This window comes from Perca fluviatilis, chromosome 11, assembly GCF_010015445.1.
Source record: "Perca fluviatilis chromosome 11, GENO_Pfluv_1.0, whole genome shotgun sequence".
In the NCBI taxonomy this organism is placed as follows: domain Eukaryota; kingdom Metazoa; phylum Chordata; class Actinopteri; order Perciformes; family Percidae; genus Perca; species Perca fluviatilis.
Window position 1 is genome coordinate 30,581,303 of NC_053122.1, and position 24,671 is coordinate 30,605,973.

At 38.5% G+C, this 24,671-nt stretch overlaps 1 protein-coding gene across 3 annotated transcripts in view; it reads left to right on the forward strand.

Annotated features, from left to right (window-relative positions):
- Positions 1-24,671, forward strand: part of LOC120568595 (epidermal retinol dehydrogenase 2-like) — a 108,258-nt gene that overhangs the window by 12,208 nt on the left and 71,379 nt on the right. For all 3 annotated transcript variants that reach the window (XM_039816208.1, XM_039816206.1, XM_039816207.1), the window contains exons 3-4: positions 16,839-16,970; positions 19,003-19,102. In XM_039816208.1, the coding sequence (XP_039672142.1) occupies positions 16,839-16,970; positions 19,003-19,102 (232 nt within the window). The remainder of the gene's footprint in view (positions 1-16,838; positions 16,971-19,002; positions 19,103-24,671) is intronic.

Sequence of the window (24,671 nt, forward strand, 5' to 3'; positions counted from 1 at the left end):
TGAGGAAACTATTCCTATTGAGGAAAGATAGAGCCTTACTTTCTTTTTTGATACAGAGCAGTTATCATCACTTTTATGTTTCTCTGCTGTGTTTCATTCATAAAATAGTGATGCCGTGGTGGCAGGAAAGACAAGGATGATAGCAGCTAGCAGCTGACCTGATGACCGCAAGGGTCACAGGTTTGGCCTACTAAGTAGCCTGCTTACAATTTTAAGCGAGAACAAAAATATATAGTTTTTATACAGACTTTTGTATACATTATATATTCTAGTGTATTATCATAATTTGTTTAAGATGTGCAAATATTTTTTTTACCTCAACCTCAAACCAGATAAAGACTTGCGCCCCCCCTGTGATCTTTGCCGCCCCCCTGATGGGTGCCCGGACCCCAGGTTGGGAACCACTGCTCTACGCCATAGGCGTCAGTCTTCACTTACGCCGTTGTAACTACATGTCGAGGCGAAGCGCTGTGATTAGATTACCTGATAGGATCCTATTTCCGCTGTTTCGCACGGCGAGCCCCGCCATTTGTAAATGCAGGGGACTGTCACTGTAGTTGACAGTAACAAAATATCCCTCAAACGCATTTTTTTCTTGTTCTTGAATAAATCAATTTGCTCCTTAGAAAAAAAAGGAATTCTCTTCCTTTTCTCATACACCCTCCTCTTCCATCAACTTGGTACAGTCCTGTAAAGTCAGGTGTGAGCCGTGAAGTGTTAGTTTAACACGCTTCATCCTGCTGCCCGTGTGGAGCATACGGTAAGACTCTTACAAAACCCCTTACACATAGCATTTATATAAATATATTCATGTAATGTAATTAAGCAAAATGGTATAGGCTACTTGATGACGTTCGGATACACCGAAGCATCTAATTTGCGACAGCTTAGCTCGTTGGGTAACACTTTAGAATAACTACACATAATTCATCATTTATTAAGCATTAGTTAACGATTAGTTAATGGTTTGTTCATGATTACTTATTAATTGTTCATACATAGTTCATCATTAGTAAAGTATTTGTTCACACAATTATAAATGGTTTGTTCATAGTAAATAAGCCTATTAGTTAATGGTTTTTTCATCATTATTAATTAATTGTTCTTACAGAATTCATCATCAGTAAAAGCATTTATTCACATAGTTATAAATGGTTTGGTCATAGTAAATAAGCCTATCTTGAAAAATATGTTTGTGGTACATGATTTATACTTAACAAATAATGAAACAACCATTTGGAAATGAAATAATTTTCCCATCATAAACCAGTTACTAACTATGCTAAATGCTTTGTTCATCATTTGTAAAGCATTGCTCCTATGTTAATTCTCATGAATGAAGCATTTGTGTACACACTCATAAATGGTTTGTTCATAGTAAATAAGGCTCTTGTAAGTTATGTTCATAAATAGAAGTTTGACACTTTCTAAGTATTGCAAAAACCATTAGTGAATTAAATAATTTTCCCTTTATAAACTCTACAAACTAGTAGTAATTTATTTGTTTATCATTTGTAAAGCATAGTTCCTACATTCATTTCAATCAGTAGAGCATTTGTAAATGCAGTTAGTAAATGGTTGGTCCATAGTAAGTAAGCCCACGTAAAAGGTTTATCAGTATATTTTTTTAAAATTCCTACATGATGCATTAACCATTTGTAAATTAATTAATTTTACCATTAAACGTAAACGGTTGTTTATAACTAGGAAGTTAATGATTAACAGACTATCTAGACTTACATTTGTTCATGTCTTAAATAAAATGTTATGATTTAGAAAAGGCCTAAACTAATAGCTTGGGTGTTAACACATCTGTTACAAATACTTACCAATAATGTAATCCGTGATTAACTCATGAGTTACTACTGGTTAGTTAAGTATACTGTGTGAGCCCATCTAAAGTGAGGACTTTCTATGCTTTAAAAACCATTTATAAATGAGTTCCAAGCGACTAACAGAACCTGGACACACACATGTATTGCTCTATCTGGACATGCCTTCAGAAATATAGTTAGTGTTAATACATCTTTAACAAGCACTTACCAACACATCAATTCATGATTAACTCATGAGTTACTAGTGATTAGATGACTACATGGTGTGAGCCCATCTAAAGTGAGGACTTTCTATGCTTTAGAAGCATTTATAAAATGAGTTGCAAACGAGATACAACAGAAACACAAGTAAAAAATATTTGTAATTACGACATTACGATGTGTAAGAATGTACATTTATGAAATAGCTCGTTGATATCAGGGTGAATTTGGACCAGAACCAGAAAAACTAGATTGTTAAGACCCAGAGAATTGAACATCAATAAAGAGACTAGGAAACCAGGATAAAGTTTGAGAAGTGTATTAATATACACAGAAACATGGCATAACATATACAGATAAAACACAGGAATGAAAATAACAACTAAAATAATAAAAGCGCTCATAAAAGAAACCCTTTTCGTTCTATCGAGCTCAATTGTTCTTTGATGACAAGAGTTCAGAGATGGTCAAGCGCTTCGGGCCCATATGAGGAGTTTGGTTTCTGTTTGTCCTACCACCATAAAGATGGAATCCAGCGGCAATCCGTATAAGTTCTGAGTCTTGATCCTGTAGCTGCAACCGAGCCCACTGAACTGGGAATCTCTAACCCCTGGAAGACTCTGGGATCTGAAGAATCAATGTGATCCAATATTTGTCTCTGGACCGGACCTCCGCGCGTGGGCGCTCTTCTCAAATCTCCACCTCCTCCATCTGTAGATGAGGTAAAAATCAGTTCTCTCTATTACTATTCAGAAAAAAATAAATTGTTTAGGCTACAATGAAAATAATTTTTCAGTTAACCCATATTGAAATATCTAAATCTCTATTCAGTTGTACAACCCGTTCTAAAATGTTCTTCTCTTAAGTATCAAAAGTATACAAATCCCTTTCAGGTATCAAAAATACATTTATATTAATAGGTAACCTTTATCAAAAACTACATTTCTAATTCAAGTTTTAAGGAACCTACCTTGGTTACATAAACACTATTCTTAATAAAATTCCATAAATTGCATGTAAACACATCTCTCAAATTGTATTATTTTCCCATAACTTAAGCTACAGTGTTGTAATTTAGAGAAATTAAGACATGCATGCTTATTTATCCCTCCCTACACAGGTAACAGTAAAAAGAATGCACTAAAAATTAGCCTCTTTAAGTTACTTCACCATAAACTCCAGTTAAACAATTAAACACACAACTTGTACTAAAATTCATTCAACAAATACCCACAGCTAGCAATAGTGTTAAAAGCAACATTACTTTCCATAACCAATAGATAGAATCATTAGCCTTTTCACGGGCAATGCGCGATACTCTGCTAGCCTTTTGTGGCTAATTACCCTATTAGCATATGAATACAGCATCTTAGCTAACCCGTTAGCTTTGTACTATTAGCACCGTTCTCTTAGCTAATACATCCATGATTAGCACCGATTAGCATGGATGCTAGCGAACCTATTGTTAAGGAATTACTCACCATTTTAATGGAATTCACTGCCTTTAACTCCGTGACGACAGTGGATTCAGACACAGATCTCTTTCGTTCTATTCACAACAAAGCATAGCCAGTATTAGCTAGGATTTAATTCACTAAATGTCGTTCTTTTTCTCTTACCGAGTGAATAACTGCTGCCTACGTTCCGGGTTCCGATGTAGCGCCAAAAGGGACGTGAGGAGACGTAAATCTAGAGATCTGACGTAGCCTAGTTGATAGCTGATTGGTCAGCTCACAGACCCGAGTTCACCCATTGGCTTATTTACAAGCCCATCAAAGCTAAGTGAAAGTTAAATCGTTTTCCACTATTTTCTCCCATATCTCTTACAACCACTTTTGACCATATTTTAATAACTTGGAAAACAAAATGAATGTCTCAAAATAAAATAAAATAATATAGGGGTGTCATTATTGTTAACTTTGATGGGCTTGTAAATAAGCCAATGGGTGAACTTGGGTCTGTGAGTTTACCAATCAGCTATCAACTAGGCTTGTTTGTTGAGCTCTATATTCACGTCCCCTCACGTCCCTTTAGGCGCTGCATCGGAACGTCATATAAGCCTGTTGTCATTCACTCGGTAAGAGAAAAAGAACGACATTTAGTGAATTAAATCCGATCTAATACTGGCTATGCTTTGTTGTGAATAGAACGAAAGAGAGCTGTGCCTGAATCCACTGTCGTCATGGAGTTAAAGGCAGTGAATTCCATTAAAATGGTGAGTAATTCCTTAACAATAGGTTCGCTAGCATCCATGCTAATCGGTGCTAATCATGGATGTATTAGCTAAGAGAACGGTGCTAATAGTGCAAAGCTAACGGGTTAGCGAAGATGCTGTATTCATATGCTAATAGGGTAATTAGCGCACAAGGCTAGCGGAGTACTAGTATATTTCCGTGAAAGGCTAATGATTCTATCTATTGGTTATGGAATAAGGTGTTGCTTTTCACACTACTGCTAGCTGTGGGTATTTGTTGAATGAATGTTAGTACAAGTTGTGTGTTTAATTGTTTAACTGGAGTTTATGGAGAAGTAACTCAAAGAAGTTTGTTAGTGCATTCTTTCTACTGTTAGCTGGGCGGGAAGGGATAAATATGCACACGTGTCTTAATTTCTCTAAATTACAACACTGTAGCTTCAAGTTATGGGAAAAAATACAATTTGAGAGATGTTTACATGCAATTTATGCAATTATATTAAGAATAGTGTTAATGCTACTAATGTAGGTTCCTTAAAACTTGAATTAGAAATGTAGTTTTTGTATAAAGGTTACCTATTAATATAAATGTACTTTTGATACCTGAAAGGGATTTGTATACTTTTGATACTTAGAGAAGACATTTTAGAACGGTTGTACAACTGAATAGAGATTTAGATATTTCAATATGGGTTAACTGAAAAATTATTTTCATTGTAGCCTAAGCAATTGATTTTATTTCTGAATAGTAATAGAGAGAACTGATTTTACCTCATCTACAGATGGAGGAGGTGGAGATTTGAGAAGCGCTACGCACGGGAGGTCCGGTCCAGAGACAGATATTGGATCACATTGATTCTTCAGATCCCAGAGTCTTCCAGGGGTTAGAGATTCCCAGTTCAGTGGGCTGGGTGGCAGCTACAGGATCAAGACTCAGAACTTATACGGATTGCCCTGGATTCCATCTTTATGGTGGTAGGACAAACAGAAACCAAACTCATATGGGCCCCAACGTTGAACATCTCTGAACTCTTGTCATCAAAGAACAATTGAGCTCATAGAACTGAAAAGGGTTTCTTTTATGAGCGCACTTTATTATTTTAGTTGTTATTTTTCATTCCTGTGTTTTATCTGTATATGTGTATGCCATGTTTCTGTGTATATTAATACACTTCTCAAACTTTATCCTGGTTTCCTAGTCTCTTTATTGATGTTCAATTCTCTGGGTCTTAACAATCTAGTTTTCTTCTGGTTCTGGTCCAAATTCACCCTGATATCAACGAGTTATTTCATAAATGTACATTCTTACTACATCGTAATAACTGTTACAAATACTTTTTTTTACTTGTGTTTCTGTTGTATCTGCTAGCCTTTGCAACTCATTTATAAATGCTCTGTAAAGCATAGAAAGTCCTCACTTTAGATGGGCTCACACCATTTAGTCATCTAATCACTAGTAACTCATGAGTTAATCATGAATTGATGTGTTGGTAAGTGCTTGTTAAAGATGTATTAACACTAACTATATTTCTGAAGGCATGTCCAGATAGAGCAATACATGTGTGTGTCCAGGTTCTGTTAGCCTTTGGAACTCATTTATAAATGGTTTGTAAAGCATAGAAAGTCCTCACTTTAGATGGGCTCACACAGTATACTTAACTAACCAGTAGTAACTCATGAGTTAATCACGGATTACATTATTGGTAAGTATTTGTAACAGATGTGTTAACACCCAAGCTATTAGTTTAGGCCTTTTTCTAAATCATAACATTTTATTTAAGACATGAACAAATGTAAGTCTAGATAGTCTGTTAATCATTAACTTCCTAGTTATAAACAACCGTTTACGTTTAATGGTAAAATTACTTAATTTACAAATGGTTAATGCATCATGTAGGAATTATTAAAAAATATACTGATAAACCTTTTACATGGGCTTACTTACTATGGACCAACCATTTACTAACTGCATTTACAAATGCTTTACTGATTAGAATGAATGTAGGAACTATGCTTTACAAATGATAAACAAATAAATTACTACTAGTTTGTAGAGTTTATAAAGGGAAAATTATTTAATTCACTAATGGTTTTTGCAATACTTAGAAAGTGTCAAACTTCTATTTATGAACATAACTTACAAGAGCCTTATTTACTATGAACAAACCATTTATGAGTGTGTACACAAATGCTTCATTCATGAGAATTAACATAGGAGCAATGCTTTACAAATGATGAACAAAGCATTTAGCAATAGTTAGTAACTGGTTTATAATGGGAAAATTATTTCATTTCCAAATGGTTTTCATTATTTGTTAAGTATAAATCATGTACTTACAAACATATTTTTGAAGATAGGCTTATTTACTATGACCAAACCATTTATAACTATGTGAATAAATGCTTTACTGATGATGAATTCTGTAAGAACAATTAATTAATAATGATGAAAAAAACCATTAACTAATAGGCTTATTTACTATGCACAAACCATTTATAATTGTGTGAACAAATACTTTACTAATGATGAACTATGTATGAACAATTAATAAGTAATCATGAACAAACCATTAACTAATCGTTAACTAATGCTTAATAAATGATGAATTATGTGTAGTTATTCTAAAGTGTTACCGCTCGTTGTTATTAGCAAGCATGCTCGTCAGTGTAGCAGGGTTTAAAGGCACCATGCTAGTCCGCTGCAAAGGTGCATTAGAAGGACTTGCAGGCATCGAATCTTTAGAAAAATCAACTCTCTATCAAGCATCAAAGGTACACTTTGTATGAGATGTTTTATTTCTTTTGAGCCGTTCTTAGTGCTAGCATAAATATAGAGACGTACATGCCACGTTCGCTATCTGCCCATGTGAGTGCCATGCCAAATTGAAATTGTTTAATATGCCAAACTTTTGTGCTGCTTAAAAATCATCAGTTTGTGATATTCTTTCACTGACCGCCTGAATTGTAACGCATTACCTGACTCAGTAACTTTAATAATATTACCAAAATATAGTTAGTAACACGTTATATTACTCTGTTTCTGCCTAAACGTAACACTGCTGTACATAGAAAGTGAGAGATGTGATACCCTTGACTTAATTCATACAGCATGTACACATACAATAACATTAAGTCATTAATGAAATAACTACCAGAATAGAATATACATAGATAGATATATGAATAACTACAGTTAAATTCCTTATCTTTTTTATTCTTTTTTCTCCCCAATATACATATGTTTTATCTGTTCCTCAAGTCAATAACATCTGATCTTTGCAGGAGATGGCAGCAACAAGGCCACAGAGAGCTAAAAGAAATCCAAAACAAGATGCTTAAGCTTAAAGGTTTCTTTTTTTTTAAACTGCACTTTAGAAACATAGATCATGTTCTATGATCATTATTATAAAACATCTTATTGATCCCAAAGCAGCTGCCCAGAATATTAGCCGTTATGTTGGATCATAAGGTCAATGCCGTGTCAGGCTGCTGACATGGACGAACGCAGTTCCTTTGCAGTCATACCAGAGGTAATTTTGATTTCCAAGGACTTTACTGTAGAAGTATGAACTCATGAGAATAATATTAAGTAGTATTGAGAAACACAGGTCCTGTGTAATCATCACCATGTAAGGTTCAGACATTAGCAGGTCTGTTAGTTTTGTACATTAGAAAAAAACTCATTGAGTGTTCGTCCCTTGATTTTGCAGAAGACGTGGGATTCATTAATCGTAAGAAAACAGATGCGACCAATTCTGCTGTTTAAGAACACATCATGAATCCGACGTAGACTTGTCTTAGAAACTTTCTTAAGAACATATTTAAGAGAAAACTTAGGAAGATATTGGTGAATGAGGCCCATTGAGTGTTAGTCCCTTCATTTTAGACTTCCAAAGAGATGCCGTGTCAGGCTGCTGACGTGGACGAATGCAGTTCCTTTGCTGTAATACCAGAGGTAATTTTGCTGTCCAATGACTTTACAGTAGACGTATGAACTCATGAGAATGATATTAAGTAGTATTGAGACACACAGGTCCTGTGTAATCCTCACCATGTAAGGTTCAGACATTAGCAGGTCTGTTAGTTTTGTGCATTAAAAACAAACTCTCATTGAGTGTTCGTCCCTTCATTTTAGATGTCTGAACCTTAAATGGTGAGGATTACACAGGACCTGTGTGTCTCAATACTACTTAACATAATTCTCATGAGTTCATAATTCTACAGTAAAATCATTGGACTTCCAAAGAGATGGAAAGCGATGCGAACACTCATTGAGTGTTCGTCCCTTCATTTTAGACTTCCGGCTGCTGACATGGACGAATGCAGTTCCTTTGCAGTCATCATACCAGAGATAATGTTGATTTCCAATGACTTTACTGTAGAAGTATGAACTCATGAGAATTATGTTAAGTAGTATTGAGACACACAGGTCCTGTGTAATCCTCACCATGTAAGGTTCAGACATCTAAAATTAAGGGACGAACACTCAATGAGAGTTTGTTTCTAATGCACAAAACTAACAGACCTGCTAATGTCTTAACCTTACATGGTGATGATTACACAGGACCTGTGTCTCAATACTACTTAATATAATTCTCATGAGTCCATATGTCTACAGTAAAGTCATTGGACAGCAACATTAACTGTGAAATGACTGCAAAGGAACTGCATTCGTCCACGTCAGCAGCCGGACACGGCATCTCTTTGGAAGTCTAAAATGAAGGGACTAACACTCAATGAGTTTGTTAGTAATGCACAAAACTAACAGACATGCTAATGTCTGAACCTTACATGGTGATGATTACACAGGACCTGTGTGTCTCAATACTACTTAATATCATTCTCATGAGTCCATACGTCTACAGTAAAGTCATTGGACAGCAATATTAACTGTGGTATGACTGCAAAGGAACTGCATTCGTCCAAGTCAGCAGCCTGACACGACATCTCTTTGGAAGTCCAATGACTTTACTGTAGAATTATGAACTCATGAGAATGATATTAAGTAGTATTGAGACACACAGGTCCTGTGTAATCCTCACCATGTAAGGTTCAGACATTAGCAGGTCTGTTAGTTTTCTGCATTAGAAACAAACTCATTGGGCCTCATTCACCAACCGTTCTTACGAAGAAATGTGTTCTTAAACCCTTCTTACACACTTTTTACCAAGATTCTGGCATTCACTAATGTTTTCTTAACTTGGATTTGTTCTTAGCTAAGAACAAAATCTACAAACACTGAAAAGCACTCTTACGCACATTTGAGTGATGACAATTTGCACCAAATGATTGGTTACTGTATTTTATTTAATTCTACAGTCGTTTACAATGATAGTATTGCACTGTAAAGTATTTCTGATCATTTGTTGAAAAACAAATCATATTATGCAAAAAAACACTAACACTGCAATTTACATCATCAATTAAACTGATTAAATCCTGCATTATTTGGTGATTGATCGCTATTTGTAGGGCAAAAATGCAGTGGTAGAAAGTAACAAAGTACACATTCATCGTAACTGTACTTAATTATATTTTTCATGTATCTGTACTTTACTTAAGTAGACTCAATAGTGCATAGCCTACTTTTGACTTTTGCTTTGTTACATTTTGCAGCAATTATCTATTTTTTCTACTCCACTACATTTCTACAATGTTCCGTTAAATTTTCTGATCAGTTTCCCCCCTGCCAAAACGTCTCCCTGACCGTCACACGTTTATTCCCGTTTTTAAATCATAGTTGCCTCTCATCATCGTTTACTCCTCGCCAGGCTGCGTAAGACGTGTTCATATCTTATTTATTTGGCTGGACCTCTTCACATCTCCCTATGCCCGCTGCTTCACACACTTTATTTGCTTACTTTCACGGTTAAAGAAAATAAAATACATCCATGAATAAAACCAACCGCATTCCGATTCTAACAACACATTTACGTTTTATGCTGGTTAGGATAGAAACTTCTTTTAAAAGCCAGGCCTTGTTTGTGGTAGTGGACACCTTCTACTTTTACTCAAGTAAATATGTCTCTGGTTATTTGTACTTTTATTTAAATACTGAGATTCAGTACTTTCTCCACCGCGGCTCCGACAATCTTTAACGCAGTCTGCCGCTTCCCAGGAAGTGCACAGGAAGTGTCATGTCCTTATATGGACATTTTCGGGGTGTTTTCTTATGTTAATTAGGAACAACTGGCACGCGCTTTCAGTTACGAAGACGTGGGATTCATCAATCCTAAGAACAAAAATGCGAACAATTCTGCTGTTTAAGAACACGTCATGAATCCGACGTAGACTTCTCTTAGAAACTTTCTTAAGAACATATTTAAGAGAAAACTTAGGAAGATATTGGTGAATGAGGCCCATTGAGTGTTAGTCCCTTCATTTTAGACTTCCAAAGAGATGCCGTGTCAGGATGCTGACGTGGACGAATGCAGGTCCTTTGCAGTCATCATACCAGAGGTAATTTTGCTGTCCAATGATTTAAAGGTAGAATTATGGACTCATGAGAATGATATTAAATAGTATTGAGACACACAGGTCCTGTGTAATCCTCACCATGTAAGGTTCAGACATCTAAAATTAAGGGACGAACACTCAATGAGAGTTTGTTTCTAATGCAGAAAACTAACAGACCTGCTAATGTCTGAACCTTACATGGTGATGATTACACAGGACCTGTGTTTCTCAATACTACTTAATATCATTCTAATGAGTCCATACTTCTACAGTAAAGTCATTGGAGATCAAAATTACCTCTGGTATGACTGCAAAGGAACTGTATTCGTCCATGTCAGCAGCCTGACACGGCATCTCTTTGGAAGTCCAATGACTTTACAGTAGACGTATGAACTCATGAGAATGATATTAAGTAGTATTGAGACACACAGGTGCTGTGTAATCCTCACCATGTAAGGTTCAGACATTAGCAGGTCTGTTAGTTTTCTGCATTAGAAACAAACTCTCATTGAGTGTTCGTCCCTTCATTTTAGATGTCTGAACCTTACATGGTGAGGATTACACAGGACCTGTGTGTCTCAATACTACTTAACATAATTCTCATGAGTTCATACTTCTACAGTAAAGTCATTGGAAATCAAAATTACCTCTGGTATGATGACGGCAAAGGAACTGCATTCGTCCATGTCAGCAGCCGGAAGTCTAAAATTAAGGGACAAACACTCATAGAGTGTTCGCATCTCTTTCCATCTCTTTGGAAGTCCAATGACTTTACTGTAGACGTATGGATTCATGAGAATGATATTCATATCATCAATGGTCTCCCATGGAAGTTGACTTAACAGTTCCGGAGTCGCGGTCACGACATTGAGTTTAAAAAAGTGAAGCTTCTGACCCCCTTCCACTTCTTGAATGCTAAACATCAGATGTATCTTTGTTTTCCTGACATGACGCTGTGTGCAGTGTTTGTGTTGCTCTCTGCAAGGACAAAGATTGGTGTTTGTCACAGGAGTTCTTTGAGAAGACATGTTAGTGTTCTCTCAAGCCGTGTCGACATGCATAATTTCATTTTGCCATTCATCACTTTTAATTTCTGTTCACAAATAGTATGGATTCGGTTGCTCTAATACTTAAGTGATGGCACTGTATCACACAATCCACTTGTGTCTGTTGAAGGTCCCATTTACCCATATTTGACCCTTTAATACACAGAGCTTACATGTTTGTGTATATGTATGGCCATGGTCCTGATAAATAAAGTTGGCCCTGGTAATTACTATTTGTGTCATGGGCGGAGCTAAGTACCTCATTATCGTTTGTCCTCTTAATACACCATGGTGTCAGGTTCTTGTATTTTGAGTTCTGATGTGTGTATTCATATTTTGAAGTGAGTTTTGTGTTGTATAGCTCAAATAGGATTTTTTAAGATTTACTACATCTTTCTAGCACAAGTGGAAAGGGGTGACTGTTTAATGTTGGAAAAAACTGGTTTGAAAAAATAGTCCTCCTAACTACCAAAAACCTGTGTGTGTGTGTGTGTGTGTGTGTGTGTGTGTGTGTGTGTGTGTGTGTGTGTGTGTGTGTGTGTGTGTGTGTGTGTGTGTGTGTGTGTGTGTGTGTGTGTGTGTGTGTGTGTGTGTGTGTGTGTGTGTGTGTGTGTGTGTGTGTGTGTGTGTGTGTGTGTGTGTGTGTGGCGGTGTCGAAATGTAGTTCTAACACAAAAACGACTCTCAAAATGGCTACTCTTGTGAGCTGCACAAAACTATTCCACTTCCACTACCGCCCTCTTGAGGGGGGGGTTGAAAAGGTCGAGGGGGTTGCTAGGCAACACGCACGCTTATGGTGCGTTCTTTTTGTCTTGTAATCGCGACTAGTAGCTTGAGCGTGACGTCACACCCAGTTATTGACATATTACACACATATATTTCACAGTTTGATACATGAAAATTACGTTTTGTTAACGTTAGGCTACTGCTCTGCTTTCTGCTCAAGACTCGGCTTAAAGCCATTGTTGTCATATAGCAACCGAGCCAATTTCAGCTACAAAATAACTAATTAGGCGGTATTTAACTCCTAATAAGACTGTAGCGACATGCCTATAGGTAGCAGTATACAGCGCTATGTGAACGACTTCTTCATTTGGTTACAACAAAGACAAAAGTGCTTAAAATTGTAGATAACCACAATGTTTACTACGTGTGATGCACGACGTAGCCATCTTTGAAAGTGAGCTCGGGGTCCTCTGAGTTCAGACGACTTGACGACCTCGGGGGCGTTCTTTTTGCAACTTCCGGGTCGTAACTCCAGAAAACAACTCGTAAAACGACTTCGGTGGACAAAAAGAAAGCACAATTAACCCAGCCCTGGTCATCTGTTTTAGCTCTGTACAAACGTAAGCTGACCCCACGTGGTTAAGCTAGTAGCATTAGCTCGGGAGCTACGTGGCTAGCTTGTGTCCGTGTGTGTATGTAAAAGGAAAGAGTAAAAGGAGGAAAAAAAACCCCACTCTGATCTTAGTTATCGATAATGGCCAGCTCAGTGGCTAACGGCTGATTTCCGCGATGATCTCGCAGACAGTAACTAAACTCCGTGAAAGGAGTGATTTAGCAGGTAGCGCTTACGGTTTTACCCAGCTACTTAACACAACATAATCAACAGTATCGTGATCAATTATACATTCACAGAAACAGATTAATAACCAGATATGGGCCAATACATGATTACAATCACAGATCACATTAATGGCAACAAGCGGTAGCGAACCCTTTGCTCATTAATAAACAAACCAAACACACTAGTTCTAACGTCTGCCTAGAACTGTGTAAGCCTTCTTACTGTACATGTGTTGTTTGTAGTTAATCTCTCGCCAGAGTTTAACGATCAGTTTCGTCCAGAGCAGTGGACGAACACGCGATCCAGGTCGACGATGCAAGAAGAACGGAACGTAGTCCTTTTCTTGAATCCAGGCTGATTAAACCCGCTGCAGATGTGAGGAGATACTGGGTCAGTATCCCCTCGGATCCCCTTTGTATATCAGACCGATATAAAATGTCCCAGCTCAATCTTGACCAGCGAGGTGATGCTGGCTAGCTAGTCCGGACTAGTGCACCTCCTGTCAGTAAACTGGGTTACCGTGGAAAGCGAAGAGACACAAACGCGGACAGCTTTTATCCTTCCTCCACCTCCTAGTGGCGGGGTGGTGCATTCAAAGGCCCGACAGCCAATGGGAAAAGCGCAACCTTGTCACAGGTGTGAAGCAGTTCTTTGTCTCACCACCAGTCTGCCTTGCCCTCCATGTGTTGGAGGTAGAATCTCCATTTTGGCGACTCTGCTTCCAAGTGGCAGCCTGTAGGAGTTTGGTGAAACTGGCTTTGGGATTCACATGTAGGCCAAGATCCTTTGTCTTGCCTTCTCTGTGTCCCTTGTCCCTGCAGCCAGCTCAATCTGAGCCATTTTTGGTTAAGATCAATGTTTAACCCCCTGCTTGGTCCCAACAACTGCTAAGGAGAGGCAACAAGCAGAAGAGATTTGTTTGGGCCAAGAAACCCAAGGAATGGACATTAGACCAGTGGAAATCTGTGCTTTGGTCTGATGAGTCCAAATTGGAGATCTTTGGTTCTAACCGCCGTGTCTTTGTGCGACGCAGAAAAGGTGAACGGATGGATTCTACATGCCTGGTTCCCTCCGTGAAGCATGGAGGAGGAGGTGGTGTGATGGTGTGGGGGTGCTTTGCTGGTGACACTGTTGGGGATTTATTCAAAATTGAAGGCATATTGAACCAGCATGGCTACCACAGCATCCTGCAGCAACATGCCATCCCATCCGGTTTGCGTTTAGTTGGACCATCATTTATTTTTCAACAGGACAATTCAATTCAATTTTATTTATAGTATCAAATCATGACACAGGTTATCTCGAGACACTTTACAGATAGAGTAGGTCTAGACCACACTTTATAATTTACAAAGCCCCAACAATTACAATAAGTCCCTCAAGAGCAAGCAGTGCGACAGTGGCGAGGAAAAACTCCATCTTGGGAAGAAACCTCGGACAGGCTCTTGGTAGGCAGTGTCTGATGGGTCAATGACCCCAAACACACCTCCAGGCTGTGTAAGGGCTATGTGACCAAGAAGGAGAGTGATGGAGTGCTGCGCCAGATGACCTGGCCTCCACAGTCACCGGACCTGAACCCAATCGAGATGGTTTGGGGTGAGCTGGACCGCAGAGTGAAGGCAAAAGGGCCAACAAGTGCTAAGCATCTCTGGGAACTCCTTCAAGACTGTTGGAAAACCATTTCAGGTGACTACCTCTTGAAGCTCATCAAGAGAATGCCAAGAGTGTGCAAAGCAGTAATCAGAGCAAAGGGTGGCTTTGAAGAAACTAGAATATAAGACATGTTTTCAGTTATTTCACACTTTTTGGTTAAGTACATAATTCCACATGTTCATTCATAGTTTTGATGCCTTCAGTGAGAATCTACAATGTAAATAGTCATGAAAATAAAGGAAACGCATTGAATGAGAAGGTGTGTCCAAACTTTTGTCCTGTACTGTAAGTAATCAACTGGGAGAGTTTCATGGTGATATCTGATAGTTAAAAATGTTACCCTATTCACCTGTAGTGTCTCGCCTTAAGATCAATTTCCAAAAGATGATTTTTTTATTTATTTTTTTATTTTTTTATTCCTCTTTTTAGTCAACTCTAGCAGGTGTTCCTATAGTCATGAGTATCACTGTACAATATAACTGTGGTTTTAATTATATTTTTTTAGCGAGGAACTTGAGACCGTTCGTTTTGGTAACTACATGAAAACTTCACTGTTGTTGCATGAAATTTCGTTTGTTTAGCCTAAATCATCGGTTTCTATCGTACCGTTCGAGCATATAATGTAAGAAAAAAAAAAATGGCTGACTTGGATGTGGTCTGTAGTGTGGACTTGGCTTGATGTCAACCGTCTGTAAGTGAGGAAAGCTGTGATAGGTGTAGTTTTCAGATGGGCTATATTTTGAATGTGCATACATTTTTGAGCATGAGCAGAAATCTTGCTCAAACACATCTGAAATATTACAGTCCAGGGATTTATTAATGCATTAAAATGAATTAAAGTATCATTGAGGTAAATAATTGTCATATGCACATTTTAAGGAGGTTATTTCCCCAACAAAAGATGCAAAAGAGGGAAGAGTAAATGCCTAGGCTACATGTGTGCTGACTCAGATATAATTAGAAAAGTCAATCTACAGGAGAATAAATAGATGAAAGCAATACAGAATGCCTAAGAGCCTTACTGCAATATATTTAATTATGATTTTATATTTGGATTGTAATCTAAGTTTCCCTTTACATAAAGATATTTTCAGCATAAATTGATTCAGAAAAAGGTAGAAATAGGTGCATAAAAATTCACCATAATGCAGGAAATGAAGTGTTTAATGCCAGACTCCCTCAGTCACCAAACAAATCTGGAAACAAAACCCTGGCCTTTGGGTTGCCAGGCCAGTTATGATTAAGCCAAATGTTGATGCCATCTAACTAACATTTACAAACTGGTCAGCTCAAATGAACGTACACTTGCTGTTAACAAGCTGAGCAATCGCCTTTTTGCATTGCATTCAGTTCATTTAAATTGGTCCGGGCTAAGCCCCCAACCTCCTCAAGTCCTAAAAAACGCTTGGTTAGCTCACACAGCTAGACTAAAACATGTGGTTTAGCTGTGACTCAGGTCACTGTGATTTCAGCCTGCCTGGGTTTCCTGATGCTGTGATCCATCTGCCTGGAGATGCCACGGATGTTAATCCTGGTGAAAGGGTAGAAGTCATTAGCACCTCGCTGAGTTGGTGAAGACCAGAAGAGATTTTAGGGTTTGATGCCATGGAGGCACATTCTACTGCCTTTCAACTTTTAAAGGGGCTTGCACTTGGTGACAAAGCAGCAGACATGTTAGTGATTGGTCCAAACTAGGATGAGCACATAATTGGTCTGCTTGATATAGAAAGGAATTTATAGCTTGTGTTACAAAACCAGGTAATTCCTGGAATGGTGGTGCTTGATAAGAAAAAATTGCCTATTTGGGAGCTCTGTCTGCCTTTGGGGATATCTTTTACTAAATGGGATTGCATCATACATGACAGACTTTCTTTTGCTCCATGCAGGTAAAGCGAGAGGTGGGTGACGTCAGCATTCTGGTCAACAATGCTGGGATCGTGACAGGAAAGAAGTTCATGGATGCCCCCGATTCCCTGATTGAGAAGACGGTGGAGGTCAACACCATGGCTCACTTCTGGGTCAGTCACACACAGCAGACCACACAGCTAAGCTTTGGATGCATGTCCTTTCTTAGGGAGACTTTTTCTTCTTTGAACATACAGATTTAGAGGCAGGTCAGTCAATCTTGTAGAGTTATTTTCTCCAGTTGTCTCCCCATTTAGCATCTTTTCATTATCTCTTCAAAGATTTGCACCGTTCCATCGATCAATCGGTGTTCAGCCACCCGTCTAAACGGGCCGGTTGCCAGCTGATTGGCCGATCAGTCTCCTATATCTGACACAGTGGCAGCTGCGGCACACAGTACAGCCACACATCATCTCCTGTGTGTGGAAGTTCTTCAGCGCCAGTGAAGACATAAAGCTCACAATTTGTAACGCCTGCAGGTCCAAAACAAGACGTGGAGGAGCAACCTTAAAAATGTGGACAAACTAACTGAATCAGACCCATAACCTTCTATTGTTACAGCCACACAAACAGAGTTGATAACTGGAGACTACTTCTTGCTAGATCGATCTATCTATCTATCTATCTATCTATCTATCTATCTATCTATCTATCTATCTATCTATCTATCTATCTATCTATCTATCTATCTATCTATCTATCTATCTATCTATCTATCTATCTATTCCAATGCATACTACTCAGAGTAATGGCAGTGTCCAGCTCTTCTGCCAACGTACAGGATCTCTCTCCCTCTCCTCAGTCAGTAGTTGTTGGGCAGGCAGCAATACGCTGCTGGCCCCAGGAGTGAGTTGATATAATATAATACACACACACACACTACATTCTTGTAAATAGACACTGATTCATAAATAGGATAGATTATGAATAGTTGACTGTCTAATTGGCCTACATACACCTGATTTCTTCTGTGAAAGTAAAACATGACCAGTAACCTGGAACTCTTTTTTTTTTTTTATTTTTAGATTTGTTTGAGTGAGAGAAGGTCCTGTAACCTGCTGCAGTTTGGGGAAAATGTCAATGTTTTTTAATAGACAATGTTTAATTATGAACACACAATCGAATTTTTCATAACAATATGTAATATTCTTGCATTAAAATTTCTAAAAATGACTATACCTATGATTATACTATATTTTGTTTGTATACTTACTTTATCCCAAATGTTTCCAACAAAGTCAAACCCAGAGAAATCTGTAATCTTAATCAATGACACCGAGCGTGTTGTTTGGTCGCCTTAATGGTGTCTTATAACCTTTGACCCCTCTAGTTGCTCTCACTTTCGTTAAAACATGGGAAAGACCAAATGATTCATTAGAGAGTAATTGTTGCAAAATCATACTTGGTTACAGTAATACAGATTTGTTTCTGCCACACAGCATCATTTTTCATTGGCTCATGCCACTTTGCAGCACAGTAATACAGCAGAGACCTTATTTATTGATATATTTCAATATTGATCGATCCATCTTAACGTTACTTCATTGTGCTACGTTGACGGTTAACAGCACTGGGCTTACCCACAATAAAATTTGCCATCTAATGTTAGTGGTATGAGTAGTCGATTAATCTAATATGTAGTTAGCCAGCTGGGGCACACCTGCCCGTTTGCCTGGTTAACAATGAAGACGACAACTCCCATGATCCCACGCAACTTCACGACCTCATCAAAAGTCAGTGTGTACATCCATGGTTTAATTTAAGGGACCTCCTATTGGCAGAAAATTACATATTGGACATTTAAAGGAAAAAATACAAAATGTTTGTGTATGCAGGGCAGATTTTTTTAAATTGTGATTTGGCCAAGAAAATTGCAATTGGTGCATCTCTACTTAGGTAACATGACGACAACTACCAAACTTCATCTGCTCATAAAGACGGTGAGATGCAGTTGAAAGCTCTAGAAGTTTTTTTTATTCGAAGTTTATTTGACTTTTTTTTTCTTTGTTTTTGGTAGAGATAATGAAGATAATGAATCAACTTGCCGTGTATGACCTACTTTGAAAGTGGTTGTCAATGAAATCCCTGTTTAGGATTCTATATTTAGTTTGATGGTTTGTGTGTTTTCTGTCTCTTTCTGCTCAGACCTACAAGGCCTTCCTTCCTGCCATGATTGCCAACAATCACGGCCATCTTGTCAGCATTGCTAGTTCTGCTGGACTCATAGGAGTCAATGGATTGGCAGGTGTGTGTTTTCTCCTCCTCATCATATGCATGTCCCTAATGTTACAGTATCTTTCAAATTCAAAGTTTGTTCGTAGAACATTTTTAAAATTCTGGTGAAAATTGGTAGTCTCATGATCGGACTGCCACCTCCTTCCTTCATTTAATGTGACATCTTGTTCATTTTAGCCTATTTATGATGTCATTTTGAGTTTTGTCCTAACCAATCGGTAGCAAGTTAAGTCTCCGTAGAGACAGAAGCTGTAGCTGGTAGCAGTTGCTAGGACTAGTAAACTTAACGTCTTTCATGCCATTCAAAGATATATGTCTGTCTATTAATTTGTATTTGTAAGTCAAGTTAAAACACCTGTACAGCTGCTTTCATGCTTGTTACTATGTTGTGACCATTGGATTGAGCTAGCTCTGGCCACATTCTTGGTGGCACGGAGGTACAGGGGTTAGCACTGTGGCTTGTGCTTGTAAATCCTGTCACCTGGTCAGTGTGTTGTTGATGAACACACTGTTGGAGTTAGGGATGTGCTTAGTAGAGCTGTAATCAGGACTTAAGTTAGGCCTGACAAGTACATTTTGATTGACAGTTTTTAAAAAGCCTGAACCCGTTTACAGCCTGACATTAACAGATTGTCTCATCTTTTGCATTTCATATAACCCACTGGCTCATTATTCTCATTATGCACATGGTCAAAAGTTTTCCACCCCTCAGACTTTGCTTTCTTTGCCAGTGCAACCAAAACGTAATCGCCAGAGGCCACCCTCTTCAAAGATCTTCAGCTCTAGTGTTTGTGCATTCTTTCTGTCAGGTCCGATCACAGCATCTGTTAAATAACTGTTAAACCTTGTGCAAAGACCCGCCATATTCTGCCTCTGGTTGGCTCGATGCCTTCTTCACAGAAAACTAACACTGCCTGAGCGGGCACGGTAGATGATGTACACAAACAAATGCTTTCTAACCATCAGGGTTGGGTGTCTTTCACATTTGTAATTCTGAAATTCCATGCCGGTACCCAACGATAGCCTACATTTATTCTGTACTTTCCCTCTGTAATAACAAAAAAAATTCTGTTAATAATCCCAAACCTATTTATTATATTTACTTAGAATATTTTGTTATTTATTTAGAACATTTTACACACCACCCAAAATCCCCCCCTCCCCTTAATTTTTTTTTAATTATTGACAAAATGCATTATACAAAAAATCAGGTAAGCAACGATAGCACATATAAATCAAGACTAATTTTTACAAAAATGTACAGTATTATGAATAAAAATAGATAAACAAACAAACAAACTGATACATCACATAAAAATACAAATAAAGTGAGGTATATGTAAACGCATAAAATCAGATTAAGTCAGAGGTTTCGGTGGGGGGGGGGGGGAAGCTCCACAATTTCCAAAAGTTTTAATACTTTTATTGTTGTTTAGCAATGAGTGACTTGAGTAAATAATTCACTTCTATGAGAAAAGGTAAAACATTTAGATTAGTTTATAATGTTGTTGACACTCCCCTTTTAATTACCTGTACAGTAAAAGGAGCAGCTTTACCCTTTATGGCGTATTTCCAGCTGTAGGCCAGTTGTCAGTAGGCATCCTAAAATATAATGGTTAAAAAATTTAAATAAAATAAATTTACACTACATTTATAATTACTGCAGTCCTAAGCAAAAGGGAGTAAGACATACAAAAATGTGGCACACAATTGGAACAAGCACAGATGATGGCAAAGGCGTCAAACCGTTCATGCAATAAAAACAATACAGAGGAGACAAGGGAAAAGAGAATAGTCACAGAGGCCACATTGAAAGCACATAAAACGCATAACATGGAGGCAGCCAGCAGAGATGGAGCAGCAGCAACAATGACTGTTCAATCTTATTTATAGTATCAAATCCTAACTAGAGTTATCCCAAGACACTTTACAGATAGAGTAGGTCTAGACCACACTCTATAATTTACAAAGGCCCAACAATTCCAGTAATTTCCCCAAGAGCAAGCATTTAGTGCGACAGTGGCAAGGAAAAACTCCCTTTTAGGAAGAAACCTCGGACAGACCCAGACTCTTGGTAGGCGGTGTCTGATGGTGCCAGTTGGGGGTGTGATGAGCAGTGGCAATTATAGTAACAATGAAGATAATGTAACAGTGACTAGAAGTAGTAGTCGTAGTAGTTCATGGCACAGCAGAGCATAGCAGAGCATAGCAGGACGCAGCAGGACACTGCACGACACTGCAGAGCGTAGCAGGCAGAGATGGGGACTCAAGTCTGAGACTCAGACTCGAGTCGCACTTAAGTCGCACAAACAGCTGACTTCAGACTTGACTTGGACTCGACCCAAAAGACTTTAGACTTGACTTGCGACCTGACCCAAAAGACTTCAGACTCGAGCTTCGAGACTCATCAACAACCTGTTTTCATACAATTATTGCTTTTTAAATCTAAATGTATTCATGTATTTGTATTTTCTTTTATTGGCGCATATACGGGGAAACGTATGACGAGCTGTACGTCCCCTGCCCTTTGCCATAATGTGCAACGTAACGCATACGCCCATGTGCGCGCACTCTCATATCAAAAAATGCATTGCCGATGGCGACACCAAGTCCTCCCGGAGTTTGTCATTATATTTGCTTTCAATAACTTTGTAAACAGTGGCAGTAAGCGAACAGCTACATGCAAAGTGTGGCACCAAGATAAATGATACCGGATCAACAACGTTGGACTTCATCAGGCATTTCAAAACGCACCTAAATAGGTCAGTCAGTCACACACTAATGTGAAAGAGACGTTACATTTAGCATATATCGTCACAGGTAACAAGCTAACCATCGCTAATGCTGGGAACAGGCACATTGTATCTTATAGTTAGTAGTTGCTGAGGCTCAGACATCCATGGTGCACAGCAGGCGGGACGCACAGATCCATCTCCCCAGGAACAAACATTGTGTCGGGTGGGCAAACTCATGTGATGCGTAATTGATCCCGTGGATGATTTGTAGACTATTGCGTGAATGAGGTGTACCCGGTCCACGATTTACTATTTCATCCTTGCGCACTGTCACCTGCCGTGGAGACGCTGGCCTCACTAACCTCTCCTCCTCTGAGTCGTGTCTCCCTCGCGCTGGACTCCGTTTCACTGAGCGTACTAACACTTAGAAAATAAATTGCATTACAGCAGTGAGTTCAAACTGCTTATTGTGCGTAATTTGGACTGACACTGAGATGCATGTTGTTCTGTAACTGGTGTGGCGCTGCCACTATTCTCTTGATTTCCACTTCAACATTAGACCTTTTTTTTCTTGTGAAAGAGACGTTAAATTTAGCATATATCATCACAGGTAACAAGCTAACCATTGCAAAGTGTTATGCTAATGCTGGGAACAGGCACGTTGTATCTTTATATTTGTATCCATATGATGTGACCGACTTAAGTTAATATTTCACCAGGTCCGAGGGCTAGAGGGATGCGTTAAGTAGACCCCATAAAGTTATCCTACAACTGATTTTGATACTGTACTGTATGGATGGTAGCTACAGGACATGCTTTGAATTCATAAGATTTAACAATACAGTGTTAGGGACAGATCAGATGGCCAGAGACTTGAGACTTGACTCTGGACTTGTGGCAAAAGACTTGAGACTTGATTGAACTTGCCCCTCAGAGACTTGAGACTTGACTTGGACTTGCAAAAAATGACTTGTGAACATCTCTGGTAGCAGGGTGTAGCAGGGAGTGCAGCAGGACCACGGCGACAGCTGCAACCATGATTTAGGTGCCACCCTAATCAAAGGAAACCTGCTGTGCGGAAAAAAAACATAAGGACTCCGGGGAATAAGCTCCCCAGAACTAGGTTAGTAACAAGCATTTCTGGGACATTGATGCACACAGACGGAAAGAGAGCGGAGAGAGAAGTGTGTTAAAGGAAGTCGTGGGGTGTGGCCTACATCATGTGATTCAGCTTCATTCAAGGAACACCTGGATTAAAGGTTTTAAAATTTGCGATGTGAAATGTGGAAGTTATAGATCAAAATGCATCTACCTTGAGTATAGCGCCACCCAGGGGTACAGATGTGTAGTGTTTGGTATGTGAGGTGTATGACGATTATCCATCTACCCTGCAAATTGGTAGTTGCTCACAATAATGTAAGAGGTGAATCCAAATGTGGTTCCAATAGGTCACGCCCACTTTGACCATTCAGTACACCATTGTAGGCGTGGCCTCAGGAGTATTTCGTAAAAATCAGATGAGCCGTTCATGAGAAACGTTTCGTATTTGTAGAGCCCCCTATAAGCCATTCTTCGCCGAATTTGTTGGCGAGCCTCAGAGGGTCATGCCGAAGAAGAATCTAAAGTTTCACGTTGATAGCATTTATTTTGGGCGAGATATGCAAAAGTTCGGGTTTTCATAGCTAGCTACACACATTTGTTCATATGTAATTTTTGAATGGAGCAAAATTCTTTTGAAAACTTTTCATCAGTCTGGAGATGCCATGTGCCAAGTTTTTTGTGCCGATCAACCTAGGAGGAGTTCGATAAAGTAGATGTCGCATTTAATTGCGATTTCTTTCATGCATTTAAGTCGAGATGGAAATGGGCATGGCCTATGTCATGTGATGCAGCACCATTCAGGGAATGCGTGGATATAAGGTTTATAAATGTGTGATGTTTTGTATGTGGTGTGTGTGTGTGTGTGTGTGTGTGTGTGTGTGTGTGTGTGTGTGTGTGTGTGTGTGTGTGTGTGTGTGTATATGTATGTATGTATATATGTATGTATGTATGTATGTGTGTGTGTATATATGTGTGTATATATATATATATATATATATACTGTAGCCACACTTTCTCCACTCCAGAAATGCTTTAATTTAAGTCATTTTTTTCAGATATTAGTACTGTACTCTACAGTCATCAGAGAGTCGTTTTCTGCTGCCTCCCTGTAGAACTAGTTTAATACAGAGGATAGTGAATTATCGTGCAATGGTGGCATGGAATTCATTAGCGAGTTTTGGGATTTTAGAAAGTGAGAAAATATGTTTCCATAAAAAGAAAAGAAGAAGAAATGGTGTTGAATATTATAGATTACATGTTTTTTTTTATGATCTTGAAGATTTGAAATGGACTTTGGCAATTAACTTTGAAAAATTGTATCCTTTATTGTCACCTAGAAGATACATTTGCAGGTACTTTTTTTTTTCTGTTGATGAACTATTGAAGATATAAATGATTGTGAGCAGATGTATGGAAACAGGTTTTGGGCTTGTGTTGAGTGTTGTCTGACGTATTGTTTACTTTTGTTATGAGTATGAATGTTATTTATGTAAGTTTATGTTTCATTGTACCTTCGAAGTATGTTTTTGCTGTTCATTTTCCCCCTAACCCTTTTAATTTAATTTCACAAAATGTTGACACAGTGGCAACACGCAGTGACAAACAAGGCATAATTGGGCAACAGTGTGTCAGTGACCCTTACAACCCTTACCCACTCACAGACCAACTCAAATCAGGTCAGAACCAGATGGAGACAGACAACACAGACACACACGCACACACATTCATATAGACATACGGACC